The following is a 17,500-nucleotide window of genomic DNA, read 5'->3' as shown; positions in this document are numbered from 1 at the left end:
GCCCCCCCCTCATAATGAAATAGTAATAGTCAATCTCAATTTAGGTCAGTGTTTCTCAAAGTGGGGCGGAACCCCCCCCTAGGGGGGCGCGGAGGTATTGGAGTGGGGGCGCGTGAAGTCATTCTGCTTTGCCATTAAGTCAACGCATTCACTTTACATTCACAATATATTCATTAATTTATTCACTGATATTTAGAGAACATCATAGGTAGGCTTTAATAAGCTTTACTAAGGCCTATTTATTTGTATTTTTGTAACCATTTTGCTTGAGGGGGGTCGCAGACAGATACCCTTCCTCTGAAGGGGGGAATGGCAGGAAAAGTTTGAGAAACACTGATTTAAGAGGCCCCAATTTTGGGGGGGAAAGTGGTTAAGGCCCTAAGCGCTCTGCTTACTCTGTTCATGTCTAGCGGTGGACCTGTACGAGTACATTAAGTTCCTTGAGCAGCTGCTGAGTCGGTGGGGGGAGAGGTGGGGGTATACAAAGTCAAGTGCTGCTGTAGCCTCGCCTTGGCATTTAGTCTTAAAGAGTCCTTAAGGATAGCACATTATGTTCTGAGAGCACTACTGTTGTTCTACACATTTTGAAGACACCTCAGATTCAGGAGTAACAAAGGGATGATCTGCAACAGCTGTTTTTTTAAAAAAATATACACAGCCTTCAATTTCAAAAAGACATGGTAAAGCCCCGAATCCCCATGCAAAATACAACAGAGCTAAAATTGACAAGTCCGATTCAGCCGTGTTCAGTGATGAGCACTGGTGTGTGTAGATGTGTTTACAGTAATCCACAGAACTGATGCAGCACAGTGCAATTCAATAATTACAGATTTTGGATGTTTCATGTGTATTTATTTTTTTGTTTATTTGTTTGTCTGAATAGTCTGTCTGTTTGAATTATATAATAGCCTCCATTACATCTATTATGTCCATTCACCTGGAAGAGCCCTTCAACGCATAATATGCATTTTCTTTCAAGGCAATTTGGCAGGAAGTTAGATGAAGAGAAATATTGTATGATGTAGGCCTATGATAGATCGTGTCACAGCGTGTATCAATAAGTACATAGGCTACACGTAGCATATAAACGTAGATGTAGCTCAAACAGTCAGACACATGGAAGGGCCTGCACACAAATAATAGCTCGATCAGTTAGTCTTTGACAAACAAATACTCTGACGTCTACTTGGCCAGTAACAATACTAAGAATAGCTATTTCCAGCACATCCCTGTGTTTGGAGTGTGTATTTTGGCGAGTAACAATAAGCATCCTTGAGGTTACACTGGTGGTGCAGCGCACAGAGCTGATAAATGATTCAGGTTGTGTCTAGCTCCCGCGCCGGTGTGCTAGCGTGTCTTTTGTGTTGCATTGTGGGAGGCGCGCTCCACCTGCAGCTTGTTTTCATTGACAAACGGCTCAGAACATCCCTACTAATGCCCACGGAAAGGAACTCATTTAGACATCTGCCTCGACAATCTCTTCCACACACACACGCACACTCAAACACGCACTCGTGCATGCACACAGTCAAACACAGACACACACATACACACTCAAACACACGCAGACACACATGCACGCACACACATACTCTCTCTTCCTCTACCATTTTTGTCTATCTCTCAGTCTTTCTTTGCCAGCACACACACACGCGCGCGCACACACACACACACGCACACGCACACGCACACGCACCTGAATACTTAGATTGTGTTTATATGCCTTCCTGCATTCACAGGGATCCCAACTTTATTTATTTATTCCTGTTTATTTCTTTATATGCATTTTTCCCCCTCGCTCTTTTCTGTCCGATCGGCTTTCCAAATGGCTCATTCAGATTCAGAAATGATTCTGCTGAAATTGGAAAGGGACCCTGCGAGGGCCCAGCGGATAAATTGTGTCTTTCAGCCGGATAACTCAGTATGTGAGTCGTGCGATTGCTTTAACATGTGCTCCGTTTATTTTTATGGGCTTTTTTCTTTCCTCAGGCTATAATGGAGTCTGTGGATGTTTACGCGTGGAAAAAAATAATTAGGTTCGAGAAAAATGTAAATGTGTGTAAATGTGTCCACACTGTGTGTGTGTTTTGCTTTGTTTTTTTTTCCTAGTGTTTGCTCATTTTGCAGGCCTAGGTCCAGATCTTATTGAAGTGTGTCTATGAAAATGCCTATTGATTGTTGTTATGGTGGTAGAGTAGTTTAGCGGCGGTTAGCATAACTCAAGCATGGCACCCAGGGCTAACGCTAATGTCGCCGATGCCTGTTATTGCCTAGCATTAGCTATATTTTATCCACTCTCCTCTTTTGACCCTCATCTACTTTACTGCCTCTCTTCCCATCCTGACCTCTTTTATCTCTCTTTGCTCATCTATTACTCAACTCTTTGTCTTTCCCTCTTTTCTCCTGACTACTGTCCTTTTTTCTGTTCGTCATACATCTGCATTCAGTTTGTTTCTACCCATGGTTCCCTGTCTTTTCCTCTGCTTTTTTTATTTGCTCTGTTCTATGTCCTCCTATCATCTCTTTCATTCAATATTACCTCCACTAAGGAGGTTATGTTTTCGGTCGCGTTGGTTTGTGCTTGTTTGTCTGTCTGTTTGTCTGTCAACAGGATAACTAAAAAAGTTGTGACCGGATTATGATGAAATTGGTAATCCGGATCACAATTCGGATTCAGGATCTATTTGAAAGATTCTTCATCATTGCGGGATAGGACGAATTTTGACATTCCTGTTCCTAACTCTAAAACAAGGCAGAAAGACTTTAAAAAATGAGGTTGTAACATAGTGAAACGCTCTAACAGCTTCCTTGGCGGAGGTCTGCACTCTCTCAGTGCATTTCTTGTTAATATTTATTAATTCAATAATTCTATGTGCTCTCTCTCTCTCTTTCTCTCCCCCTCTCTCTCTCTCTCTCTCTCTCTCTCTCTCTGCAGCTCTATGCCAACGAGTCTCTATCAGAGCATGTGGGTTTTGCTCGTGTCTTCATCGACCTGCTGAATGAGAATGACAACAGGCCTGTCTTCAGCAGCCCGCTCTACAACATCAGCCTGCCAGAGGACACACCTCCCGGGACATCACTCATACAGATCATAGTGGGTCAAACACCACACACACACACATACAGAGAGAGAGAGAGAGAGAGAGAGAGAGAGAGAGAGAGAGAGAGAGAGAGAGAGAGAGACATGCACACATACACACACACATACACACAACCAGACACACAAGCACTTGCCTGGACATGAGAATACACACGTTTGGGCGTGGACACACACACAAACACACACATGTGTATACACAACCACGCACACAACAAACTCACATTTTTTTCATGCATAATCACACAATTCCAAGAAAGACACATCTACGTAATTATAGAGTGCGCATGACACTGCTCAGTGGTTTACAGAAAAATGTTAACCTTCCCCTCCCCACCCTACCCCCCAACACATCCACTGTGAATAAATTCACTGTATCACCTTATCAAATTGACCTGAAAGAAAACCCACACGAGACAGAGATAGCATTTAAAAACTGCAGCAGAATGGAGGTCTTGCCCAGCGCATAGATCTTAAAGCACTGAGACAATCCCACAGCCCGCTAACGGTTTTGGCCCTGCCTTTATTGTCAGCTAACAAGTAATCACTAACAGAATTGTTAGTTTAACCAAACAAGGACATAGTTCAGCTAATGAAAAATAAACATACAAGCCAGGTAGTAACTTATCTGTGACAACACAGATAACAGAACTCACAGCAAGTGACAACACAGATGTCAGAGCTCACACATAGAAAGAGTTCACACAGGGTTTAACCAAACAGAGTCTAACTAGAAACACAAAAAGCAAACTCCTAACTATGTTACATTTTTATCACATTTTATATTTTCAATAATACATGTATAAATGCAGAGAATTTCTTAACATATTCCCTCCTCTTGAAAATATAACCATTATCACTTAACAATCACCGTGGCTTTTACGCATGGTGTGTAGAATGAAAATACTCAAATGTAAAGCAGTTTTTTTTTTTTTTTCATTCAGACAGAAACACAAATACCTCCCCAACCTTGTTGTGGCAAAGATTGAGCACTAAAATGTACAACAGTCAGTCAATAAAATATGAAACTTCCTTCAAAGTTGACACTCTCGTTTACCCAAACTTTTTCCCCAAAGAAATTATGAATGGCCCCTTTATTGAACTACCCACTGTTTGCAAACCTATGTGAATATGTTATTCTATGCAATTCACTTCAAAACCTGAAATCAGAAAATTTCCTGAGAATAATAAAATAATCAGCTAATTAAATCAATGAAACAATAAAATAATGGAAAAGATTAACTCACTGAAACAATTAGGTGTGCAGTATACCCCTAACCTGTCTTACTTGCAGAAGTGGTCACTAACTAATGTCCATAATGTCCATCTTGTTGTTGTTGTTGTTGCCAGACCAGTCTCTCTCTCTCTCTCCTGCCCATCGCTCTGTGTCTCTCTCCAGTGAAACTCAGTCTTTCAGCAATCTTTCGACGATCTCTGGTACATTTCTTTGGCACCAGTCCGTGGATGCTGGCATCAGCTCCTTGCCTGCATGGCACTGTGGCAAACCCTCAGCGACTCTTTTGCACTCCTCCAGTCTTTCTCAAGCTGGCAGGATTCAGTCCTGGCATTGTTGCCCACACCTGCCATCAGGTCCAACTGACCTCAGCTCCTTGAACTCTGTCCATCGAAACTCCTGGAACGTCTCCTGACGCCCCTTTGTCACTTGAAACAACGCAGTCCATTAATCCACAAAACTTTCAAAACGACATCGTTGATCCTCTGGAAACAGCAACAGATCATCTCAGCAGAGACAACCCTTTTGATGACATCAGTCCAACTGTCCATGTTGAACTTTTCCCTCACTTGAGAGACAGCTCAGTCCTTGAGAGAGATTCCCAGAGAGGCAGAGAGATCATCCACTGGCAACCTTCCATGATGATTTTTCTCCTCTTCGACCACTCCTCAATTTCCACCTGTAACTACAAATAAATGTTAGCACACGGCCAAATTATTTCACCGCTTTCAACAATCAGTGTATACACTTCTCCTAATCCTTTATGATGTTGTATGCATGTATGGTGCATTCTAGTGAACTTGTTCATGACCTAAAACAATTAAAACTCTACACTCTACCCCCCTTCCACAGAGAATAGAATTATTTTCTGTGGAACAGGTCAACTTCTCATATCTGAGAGGTACTTTGTGCCTACTGCAATCTCACGAATGCTTCGCACGCTTACAGTATTAAAACTCCAAGTCTCCAAAGTTAACATTAACCAAAATAAAATAAGTTCCCCAAAATAAAGTAAATCCCAAAAAGTGTACTTGTATGTGATCATCAATGTCAGATATGACTACATGTCAACTAACTTCAGTCTTTATATCTAACTATGACTTAAGTATCCTTGCGTGCAAGCGTATCAAACTTCATGTCATCAGTTCTAAGTGATCAAATAAACCAATTGCCTTTGTGGGCTAAATAACTCAAAGCCCTCAAAATTAATAAACAAACTGTGCAAACTGAAATCAAAATAAAATAAGAATGCAAAATGAAATGAAACTAAAAATGAGAATGAGAATGAATTGCTGCTCTAAAGCATTACCTGAAACTCCTACAGTCTCAAATTTAGCGTTACTCACAGTCTGCATGGTGCCCCACTCTGTCACCATGCACCCCTGCATGCAGTGTCCTTTTACGACAGGTCGTAAAATTCCTTCTTTAGCTACTGAGAGGGAGAGAGACACACACACATCCCTGGTTATAACATGTGTTATTACAGATGCTAAAAAGACTCCACTGAGTAATGTTAAGAGAATTATTACAGCTATCAATAGCAGTGACTCAAAAATAAAATCAGACATCTTAGGTGATGTCCCAAACTGACCCTATGCATAAAACATCTGTAAATATCCTGAAATATATCTCTCCTGTTCAAGGCATGTGTCAACCACATGACTCAATAACACTGAAGTAATTCTAAACCAGACTTTGAGCACAGTAAATGAGGAGGTTAATTGTTAACCCAAAAACAACAGTCCACATCAAACTGAAAAAGAAAACCAAATAAAAATAAAAGAGTCAACTTAAACACTTCCAAACACCCTGCACCCTCCATCACAGAGGTGCATACCAAGGCAGGCTTCATCAAACATTTGCCATGGCATAGATTACGACACAGTCAACAAATTGCCTCAAAGAAAGAAGTAGTCAACTCATCCACACACAGACAGTAGCAAGGAGAGGTGTGCAGCTGGAACAGAGTAGAGAGTAGTAAAATAAAAATAAAAAACCCATGTCACCAGTGTTGACAAAACAAAACCCAAAACAACCCAGTCATTGTTTCATAACCTATACTTGAAATAAAATAGACAACACTATTACGGGGGAACAACATTTATCAAGAAAAAGAAAATGATGTAATCCCAAAAGCATAGCATGAGACCGACTCCGGTCAGTAGCAGACTAATGTGGCACACATTTAAAATATAGTCCATTACTGAATAGGCGGTAAAGCAGACAGAGAAAATGTGGTGCTAACCACATAGTTGTTAACAACTTTACTATCCAATGCAGCCTTGAAAATACACCTTGCACAGATGGACAGAATCGGTACAGAGAAAACAAGAAGCATGCAGTATAAAATTACTACACTCACAGACATAGTTGGTGTCACAGTAGTTAGGCCTGCACTAATCACATCAAAACAGAAGGTATGCAGGTCTCACTGTCCGTCGTTCATGAGGTCATGGTAGATGTAGGGCCCTATCCCAACTCCTGTCAGTAAGGACAGCACACTTAAAATATGGAGAGGAAAACAAAGTATGGGAACACATGCCATCAAAACACTACACACAATTCATAAAACTGGCAACACAAACCACCTTGCTGTCAACATCGTCACAAATAAGATAGGATGAGATTAGTCCTCACATGAAACTGTGGCACATAACCACTTTTGAAAGCAATACAATTAAGTCATAACTGCTTGTTCTCATAATATTTTGAAACAAGTAGGCTTATATAAAATGCAAGGTACTTGTACATTTTGACCCAATCAACCATAAACCATACTTAAAGCAAAATAAAATCCAGACAGAGGGGAGAAAATAAAAACAAACAAAACTGACAAATAAAATAAAGAAATAAATCACAGTTGGGAGATAGTAAAACAAACCAACTGCTTTAATGACCAGACTAGTGAGTCCAGTTAGGTAAACCCAACTCACAGCACAGTCGCTACTCAGAGGTACTCAACCCCAGTGTGAGGAAGCGCCTTCATGCACACCGGACCTCCAACGACATCCAGTAATAGTCATTGAAAAGTTAAGTACCACAGTACTGCAGAACAATGACATAACACAGTGTCGCGAACAATGCATCACAAGTTCAGTAGTGCCATTCAGGTAACAGGACATTCATAACACTATGTCTCTGAACGGATTAAAAGAAAAGGGGAAAGAAAACCGACCCATTCCTCAGAAAAGCTTAGGCCTACTTTGAAAACCAGTACGAAATCATTCCAAAACACAGATCCATTAGGGCTTATGAAACATGTGAAAGTTGCAAAGACTACTCAAATTACTCAAATGGTCTTGGCTATATAAAGCCTGAGCATGCAGGTTCACAATGCAATTTCACAAACAAAAACAAATACATTGTGGAAACAAAATGTGTAAAAATAAAATGAAAAGAACAGGATAACAAACCTCCATGTCGACACAGCCTACCATATGTGACAAAACAAAAACGGTCCCCCCCAAAAAAATAACATTGCAGTAAATAAAAACACATTCCATGTTTTGCTGTTTATACTCAGGAAAGTCAAATGTCTCTTGGACATTCTGGAGGATCACACCAACACGGACCAGACCATCCTTCACTAGACAGCACAATCACTCATTCTCTCTCGTGCACTTAGTGAAGCAAACCACTCACATAGACAAACAGAAACTCAAACAACCGGGGAGTGACACACACACACACACACACACACACACACACACAGCATTCACACAGCCGGCATTCAAACATTAACATGGGCCCATTGAGACAAACACAGACATACAGACAGGTAGACAATCAATCACAAAAAGTGTTACGTTATGTCACACTCACTGCTCATTGACGAAGTAGAAGGGATATTTTGCAAATGACGCATCCCTGCGACTGATATTGTTATTGCCATGGCGAGCTACTTTTACTGAATCAAGAGCAAGTTGGGTGCACACTAAAGAGTGGACAAATCAGTTCTTCTAGGTATACTTGTCATCCCCACTGGTGTTCTTCTTATCTAGGGAAAAATGTCGAGCCCAATGACCTGTCATGCCACATGCAAAGCACAAATTATATTTTCGTCTCTCACCCATACACCCTAAGCGTCCTTTACCCCTCCCCCTCCTCTTTGCACGGCTGCCACACACTGGATTCTCAGTCTTTGGGAAAGAGAGTGCTCGGAAATCATGATACAGTGTTCGAAAATCATCCAATAAGTCTTGATCTGCAGTCTGGGAATAATTGTCCACTACTGAGGATTGGGAGCGAGTATTTGTTCTACTCGTCGTAGGGGTGGCAGAATTGACCTCGAGGGTTATCACCCCCTTTAACACATTTTGTGAGTAGAGAGGAAATGGGACAGGCTGCCGTTCAACTCGCGCTACGGCAGGAGCATCAGGGAGAGTAGGGGGATCAACCAGAGTACAGGGTGGTGTGAGTGGAGATGGAGGGTCCTGATATTGACCTCCTTCCCCACACCTTGTGACAGTCACCCCATGGTTATTGTACACATACGCAACAGCCTCATTGTCATGTACTTTGTCAGCTTGCTTTTGCTTAATTTGCATATTCCTAACTTTCGCTTCAGCAAGCCATAATTTACACACTCTGGCTTCTTCTTCATACTCATTCATTTTTCCTTTGTGGTGAAGAAGCACATTTTCTAATAAGGCCTCACAATTGTCAATTGTAAGGCTTCCATCAAAGCCATATTTTACATTCCATCGCCTCACATAAGCTGAGGAGCCAGAATGCCTTTTTTCCATAAATTCAATATCTCCACCATTATCAGGCTCAGGATTGGTGTTACTCATGATACTAAATGAGCTTGCTTCAAGAGATATAACTAACGTGGTGGAGACACAAAACAAAATAGCCTATCAAAAAAAAAAGTTCCTCAGCGTCTTGCCAAGGTTCAAGTGTCACCATGTGTCACAGATTTAGGCAACACAAGTGGCTAAAATAATTCAGATCCAAGAGAAAAACAAAACAAAAAAAAATAACTTTGCCACTTGCAAAGACTATAGTGTTGTGAGTTAAGGTAAATTAAGCTCTTAAGAAGAGTTGGTTTCCCATTTACACACATTCACTCAGAAATAAGATGGACTTCCTGGTCAGAATAAATAGTCCCAACCACGACAGTGAGTCTTTTGACTCTATACGGACTGATCTGATTGGTCCGAGGCCTATGTCAACTTGTCTGGCCTTGACTAGTCTTTTAGGCCCTAAAATCCCATGTGCTGGGTTTGTCATATATTTTTTTTTCCTAATTCATTTTTCATGTTACTATTATTATTATTATTATTATTATTATTATTATTATTATCATTTATTATTTATTACTGTTTCTTTTTCATGGTCATCTTCTATTGAAAGTTACTGACCAACCATTCCCCCCCTCTCCAATCTGTGAGCATACAGCTTTAACAGATTGGAAAGTAGGAAAAAACTTTCATCAATTTTGACAAAACAAAACAGAAAGATGTCCAACTATTACTGTACGACCTGCAGTTCTAAATTAAACACTGAGAAGTAAAATAGCCCTGCATTTCGGGGAAGCATCCTCCGTCTCGGTTATGACAAAATTTAGAAAATATAAAGCCAAATTGCAGAAGTCTAAAATTGCCATAAACAGAATTTGTTCAGTATCCAACTATTACATTACACATTTAGCTAACAGCCAACTGCGGGGAAGTACTGCTCATCCTCTGATATGCAATAAATTAAACCTTACGTATGATGAGAACCCATTGTCTTGCAACAAAACAAGGACAGAATACAGACAGGCTACCCAGGTTCCAAACCCAAGTACCAAATACAGGCAATTTCCCACGCCACATGGACAAATTCCCGGAGACAACGCTCTATATACAGGTCATTTACAATGCAACATCGAAAAATGCCCAGAGTTCAAACTCTATATACCGGTATGCTTGCCTGACCAGGACTTATATTACTGCCTATAGTCCAGGACTCACAGCTTCAAGCCTAGGTCTTGATGCCTAACCAGGTCTTATCTCATGCCTCTAGCTAGGACTTCAGTGGTTCTAAACCACTCACGCACGTCTGCGGATTGCCGTCCAGCCCCGGTCCTGGGGGAAAGATCAGAGCTCAACTTCCGAGATCCACGACTCTCACGTGGTGCGCACACTCATCAGCATCAACAATGACCTGTCACCCCAGGAACGAGCTATCCTGGCAAAAATTTAGAAATAAAAAATCCAAATCCATACTACCTCTATCCCGTGGGTCCCAGTTGGTTCTTTTACTCAGTCAGTCGTCGCTGAATATGAAGGCGTAGTGAGGCAAAGTCACCTATTTCAGGGTCCCGGGTGAAAACTTGGAGTCCAGTGCGTCGTTACGTCTTCATATATCAGGGAGGACAATTTTTGAAGTTCGGCTATCGAAGGACCAAAACATGTGAATAAATTCACTGTATCACCTTATCAAATTGACCTGAAAGAAAACCCACACGAGACAGAGATAGCATTTAAAAACTGCAGCAGAATGGAGGTCTTGCCCAGCGCATAGATCTTAAAGCACTGAGACAATCCCACAGCCCGCTAACGGTTTTGGCCCTGCCTTTATTGTCAGCTAACAAGTAATCACTAACAGAATTGTTAGTTTAACCAAACAAGGACATAGTTCAGCTAATGAAAAATAAACATACAAGCCAGGTAGTAACTTATCTGTGACAACACAGATAACAGAACTCACAGCAAGTGACAACACAGATGTCAGAGCTCACACATAGAAAGAGTTCACACAGGGTTTAACCAAACAGAGTCTAACTAGAAACACAAAAAGCAAAGTCCTAACTATGTTACATTTTTATCACATTTTATATTTTCAATAATACATTTATAAATGCAGAGAATTTCTTAACATCCACTCTCCTACCCCCCATCCCCACCTACACAACGTTCCTACCAACACACCCACCATCCTACACACCCCCTACCCTCCACACCCATCTCTATCACTACACCCACACACACGACTACTCTCCATGTACATTTACTCTCCGACTACATCTTACCAACACCTATGTTGTTACACAGCCTAAAGTTTGCAAAGTGCTGGACATCATGATATGAATACTGCCTTCAGACAGACAGACAGACACACAGACACGAACAAACAGACAGACGTGGACACACACACACACACACACACACACACACACACACACACACACACACACACACACACACACACACACACACACACACACACACACACACACACACACACACACACACACACACACACACACACACACACACACACACACACGGTGGCCAATCCCTTTCAGAAATTCGCTCGGACAGACACACTGGAGCGTGATGAGGTCGAGCTGAAAGTCACAGTATAAAATTGCTCATAAAGCCACTGTGCTGCTCGTGCCGCGCTGATGTGTGTGTGTGCACACGTTTGTGTGTGTGTGTGTTTGTTTGCGTGTGCACGCGCGTGTGTGTGTGTGTGTGTGTGTGTGTGTGTGTGTGTGTGTGTGTGTGTGTGTGTGTGTGTGTGTGTGTGTGTGTGTTGTGCATGTGTGTTTTGTGTGTGTTATGTGTTTGTGAGTGTTTCAGAGTTCAGGTCTGTTCTTCATTATCATAATTCGAGCACTGCTCTGCAACCCTCGGCCTCATCCCCAAGTAACGCACGCCGGGCGCCATTGAACACACCCACCCCACCCACCCACCTAGCTACCTGCATGCCGGCTTCCCACCAATCCATAAAGTATCGATCTCCCTCCGGAGAGTCCTTTAAGGGGAAGACCTCATTTAAGTTGGAGTTAGGCCCCAAAGACTCCACTCGGGCAAAACTGCAGAACTGCAGATGTGTATAAATACACACAAATACATTTATATGAAGAGAAAACATTCACATTCACGCTCATAAGCACAGACTCACATTCGTGCATGCACACGCAGACGCACGCACGTAAACAAACACACACACACACACACACACACACACACACACACACACACACACACACACACACGCACGCACACACACACACACACACACAAACGCATGCACACACGCACACACACACACACATCCACACACACACACACACGCACACAGACACACACTCACACACACACACACACACACACACAAACACACACACAAACACACACGCAGACACACACATGCACACACACACACACTAATGATCTGAGATGTTGATGGACTTGAGAGCGTTTGGCTTTAGGCGTTCCTACACTAAACACAAGACACCCTGCTGCTGCGTCTCTCAGCAGTCAGAGCATCGTGATTAATCCTAACGCAGGTTACACTCATTTAACAGGATTACACAAGAGGGGATTAGATACCCAGACATTAAATATGTTGTGTGCGCTAAGCCCTCGTCCCGTACATGCTGAGCAGTATAAGTTCGGAATGAGGGCCATAGGGCAAGACTGTCGTCGTGGAAATTACAAGGATTATATGTAATGCAATTTAACTCAATTCAATTGATTATAATGGTCCCTCTCAAATGCAAATAGCATGCGAATCGTACTGTATGCATGTACATATCCCAATGCACTATAAATGGTTAAAGGGCCACAATGTAGGATGACGTAGTTTGCGAGGTGCCCGTGGCATGTCTGTCTCAAAATCTACACCCTCATGAAGAAAATTAAAGTACTAACGTCAGTTCTGGCCAGGCCATGGTAGTCAAGAAGCTTGCTGCCCTCCCCTTCATCTAATTAATTCCTAATTGATCCAGGTGCATTCTCTCAGCTGATAATCTTTCTTCCCTAGCGATTGGCCACACGGCTTCGGCACGCCTTTTAAATTCTATCCACTTCCTCTCAACTGTATGCTGCTCGGTTTTTGCTGGAGTTGGTGTTGCTGGTTTCTTGTTTTCTTATGCCTTCTGAACACGTTGTTTAGCGTTCTCTTTGTCGATATCGTTTCATGTCTGGTAGGCTGCACATTTTTCTTTGAGTTGCCTCGTTAGTTCTGCCTCCGTTCCGACAGGGAGTAAGCCTACACCTATGATTTCAAAAGTTACGCACCTCAATTTGGACAGTTGATTGTTTTCTCCGTGCGGTGCCGTCCTTTAGGGCGTTAAAATAGATTTTTGTGATGCCTACCCCAGTTTATGTATTTTGCTGGCTGTAGGCCTACAATTTCCCATGCTCTGAGCTTTCGCTGATTGTAATATTACAAACTGCTTCATCACATTCCGCACCTGCGCGTTTGGTGAACTTGCACTTTCTTTGTTTCCCCCCCTCGCCAGTGATACATACATTCGATCTGTTTACAGCTGCAACTGGTGGTGATGTTTGGCCAATGCCATGTTCTGTGCTTTGGCTGCATGTCAACGCTTTAAATGTGTTGCAGAAGTTAATGGGCTCTATAAGTGGCTTAGGCTATGCCTGTAATTTACATTGTCTCGGGCTTCCCATCTGATCACTTTAAATGCCTCGCACGCCGTTTTTGAATCGCTTTGGTTCTTGTCATTGTCCACCCTGATGGTAAACCGGATTTTGGCTTGCTGCTTTCTCACCACGCATGTTTCAGTTGCTTACAATATGAATTCACAATTCTTGCGGAGGTGGATATTTGATGGTTAACTTGTTGCATTTACCGTCTGCTGGTGTTTGATATAGGTGCTTAATTGACCTTTGCCGTGGGATGATAAATCCATTTTCATTTAACATTCACGTGAAAGTTGTCGCATGGAGTACTGTAGTCTATTTTGCTCTTTGAGTCGCATGGCGGTATAGTGTAGCCTATAGAAATCTGGCGACCCTGTGCATTTGTGCTTCGTGCTCTGAAACGGTTGGATTGAATAGCCTATGCTTCCTTTGTCACAATAGTTAGGTAAGGGAGACGTCATGCGATGCGATTTTTAAATTACAGTCCTCGCCGGTCACCTGTCACTTTGTAACAAAACCACAGGTGTTTCTAATCGGGCGTGGCTTGAATTGATTGTTGCTGGAAACCGTGCTTCGGGACCTGTGGTTATTTATTTTTATTTTTTTTTTGCATTCCTTTTATTCCGTGACTCTAGCTGTTTAGCCTATATGCTGGTGACTGCTGCTTATCCGTCTTGTTTTTGGCATTCCTGGTGTTCAACGCATTCCCCTTGCACCCCCTGTGACCATTTGCAGTGTGCTAGCTCTAGGCCTATAGCCTAGATTGATGTGCTCTTTGTAGGCTATCTACTGCTTCCTGGCTATTCATCTGTTAGTTTTTGGGGAGTTGCAATTACCATAGTTCTGAGTTGTCTGCAATGTTCGGGATGTTGTCTCTGCTGCTTTATAGTAGGCCTACTGGCCTGTTTGGTTAAGTTTTGCTAGCTCTGTATCCTAGACTAGGATATAATGTTCTGGTGAACCATTGATTCCTGGCTGCTAGTCTAGGTGCTTGCAGTGTGTATAGTCATAGTCCTGGCTGGGCTGTGTAGGTACTCTGGCTGTGGCCTGGCTGTAGTGTGGTCGCTGTTTCTCTCAGTGCTGGTGCCCTGTTGTGCTGGTATGTAGTCAGTCCTGCTGTTTGGCCAATGTAGTGTAAGTATTTTGTCTGGAGTCCGCCATTACTACTAGCAAGGGATGCATTGTCTTTATGTTACTGGCTGATGTAGGCTGTGCTAGCATGGCTATATTGCTCATCTGTTAAAGCCTGGTTATATGCCTAACCGTGACCTTGCATGGCTGTGTATCTTTCTGCTAGCTCGGTTTGGTTGTGCAGTAGTGCTTGTGCTGCCTGTATGGCATTATTAGCTCTTCCCCTCATTCCGGTCACTTTGGTTAAACTATCTGCATCGTACAATCGTACATCGTACAACTGTAGGCTATTATGTTGGGTAGTGGTGTGCATGTTGGGTCTTATTTAGCACGTTTAGGTCTCGTAATGCTCATGGAGCCATGTCGTGGCCTCTGCTGGAGGAGGCTGCATCAGTGGTCATGTTGGCCTTTAGTGTAGATCATGTTGCTGTAGTGTAGAATGTTGCCGTGTCTGGACAATTTTGCTGATTTCGTCTGCTTTTGCTGCCAACTGCATAGTATACATAGGCCTTTGCTAATGCTGTTAGCTTCTGTGGTCTGTTGGCATTGTTTCCCTGTGTAGTCGTGGTGGCACTGTTAGCTCATAGTCTGAATTGGCTCTGCTTGCTCGGCAAGTGTACTCTAGTGTTGCTCATGTTTTGTTAATGGTCGCCTATGTTGCTTCATAGGATGGTAATCGTGCTGTCTGGCTAATGTTCGCCCTGTGAGAATGTTGACTCTGTTGTTCATGGTAGCATTGGTTGCCCTGAGTAGTCCATGTGCTGCAATTGCTATTGGCTCATACTCTGTCTAACTACAGCTGGCTCACATATAGTTTAACTGCATTGGGTCCTGCGCCTGCCTCCAGTCATATTATCTATATGCTGTCAGATCTGCTGGATTGTATTGTGCAGCTACCGTAACTGCAGTGGGCTCACTTGGTTTAGTCTAGCGGCTGCTTCATTGGTCGGTTTAGTGTCTAGCCAGCGGCTGCCTGCTCATATTGTTTCAATGTAGCTTCTGCTGACTGTCGCCATCTCTGGTCTCCCTGCTGCTCTCGGATAGGCTTTACCTACAACTGTATCTGTCCATCATTCTAGCTATTGGTTGCCATCATAGAGGCCCAGCTTATTGTGTGCTGTCACGTGGTCCTTGTCAACCTGCTGTTTTTTTCCGGATCCTAGAGTAGCACTGATCCTGTGTGGGTGTTCAGGCCATGTTAGCAGTGTTCTCTATGTTGACGCGTCTAGATGATGTAGTGATTTCGCTGTCACCTTGTGCTGCCAACTGCATATTTCGTAGTCCTTGTCAATCAGCTGCCGTTCTGGGCTCTGGAGTAGAGCGGCACTGATCCTAAAGAATCAGCCCATTTGCTGCTGCCCGTCCGCCTAGTCAATTTTATGATGCCTGTACGCCTAGTCTATTTGATGCTGCCCGCTACCAGAGACAGCCCACGTAAGAGACGGAGCACTCAAAAAGCCTTCCATAGGAACAAACGAGAGCATTTGGCTACGCAAACATGGCGCTGGCTGGCATCCCTCCCACCTGTCCGGTAACGAGAGCCAATTGCTTGCTGAGCTTATCCAATCATCTCGCCTAGTCCATTTTGCTGTTGCCTGTCCACCTAGTCCATTTTGCTGCCTGCCCGTCCACCTAGCCCATTTTGCCGCTGCCCGTCCACCTAGCCCATTCACTGTTTTATTTATTTATTTGTTTGCCATCCTAGCCCATCTAGTGCCACGGTCTAGTTTACTTTATCCTAACAATTCTCGGACAAGTCTATTAACCATCGTTGACACGCCTATTTGCTGCCTCCCATCTGCCTAGTTCTTTTTTGCTGCTGCCTGTCCACCTGCCCATTTTGCTGCTGCCTGCTACCTAGCCCATTTGGCTGCTGCCTGCCCGCCCAACCCATTTCTGCCGATGCCCACCTTGCCCATTTATTTATTAAGCCATCCTAGCCTTAGTGCCTCCAGTCTGTGTACTTTATCCTAATGACTCCCAGCCAAGTCTATTTAACCACTGTTGACGCTCTATTTCTCTATGTGCATCTGACTGTCCAACAGCTGGCCTTGTCTTTAATCCTACCTAAAGTCTATTTTACAGCTGGTGATGGGGCACTTAACTGCCACTAACCGAGGATGCTGCCAACCCCAAATTGTTAACTGCGGCCAACTTATTGGTCATCTAGTTACATTTTATCATTTTGGCTGGGGTCGTTCATTTCACCTGATTTCTACTGGCCTATTTAACTATCTACCGACCTATCTAGTTTTCTCTTTCGCTACTGCTGGGCAAGTTCGTATTTTTGCTGCTGCCTGGCTATGTCCTATTGCTGCTGCTGTGATCCTAATATAACTGCTGCTAAACAAAACTTCTGCTGGTCTAGTCTGGTTAATAGAAATCTGCCTATTTCAGTTAACTTGACGATTTATGCCACATTTAGCCAATGACTGGCCCAGCCTTCTGATTATACTTACTACTGGCATAGTCAATACGACTGCTCCTCTGATCACATGCATGATTTACTCTGGACTAGTGCATGATGTTTTTTTGGGGGGGATATCTAAATTCGACTGCTCAACCAATCCTCTCATTTTAACTGACCTTGAGAGGATTACCAGGTATGGAATTCTGCTGCCTATGCACGCTACCTACGGCCGGACGTGCGCGCCA

At 43.1% G+C, this 17,500-nt stretch overlaps 1 protein-coding gene across 1 annotated transcript in view; it reads left to right on the top strand.

The window, feature by feature from the left end:
• cdh23 (cadherin-related 23) overlaps positions 1 to 17,500 on the top strand; it is a 435,252-nt gene that overhangs the window by 230,724 nt on the left and 187,028 nt on the right. The window contains exon 12 of the mRNA XM_063191998.1: positions 2,936 to 3,094. Coding sequence (XP_063048068.1) covers positions 2,936 to 3,094 — 159 coding nt within the window. The remainder of the gene's footprint in view (positions 1 to 2,935; positions 3,095 to 17,500) is intronic.

The sequence above is a fragment of the Engraulis encrasicolus genome, chromosome 24 (assembly GCF_034702125.1).
Source record: "Engraulis encrasicolus isolate BLACKSEA-1 chromosome 24, IST_EnEncr_1.0, whole genome shotgun sequence".
NCBI lineage: Eukaryota > Metazoa > Chordata > Actinopteri > Clupeiformes > Engraulidae > Engraulis > Engraulis encrasicolus.
The sequence above is the reverse complement of the archived record's forward strand: the minus strand, read 5'-3'. Positions and strand labels throughout refer to the sequence as shown.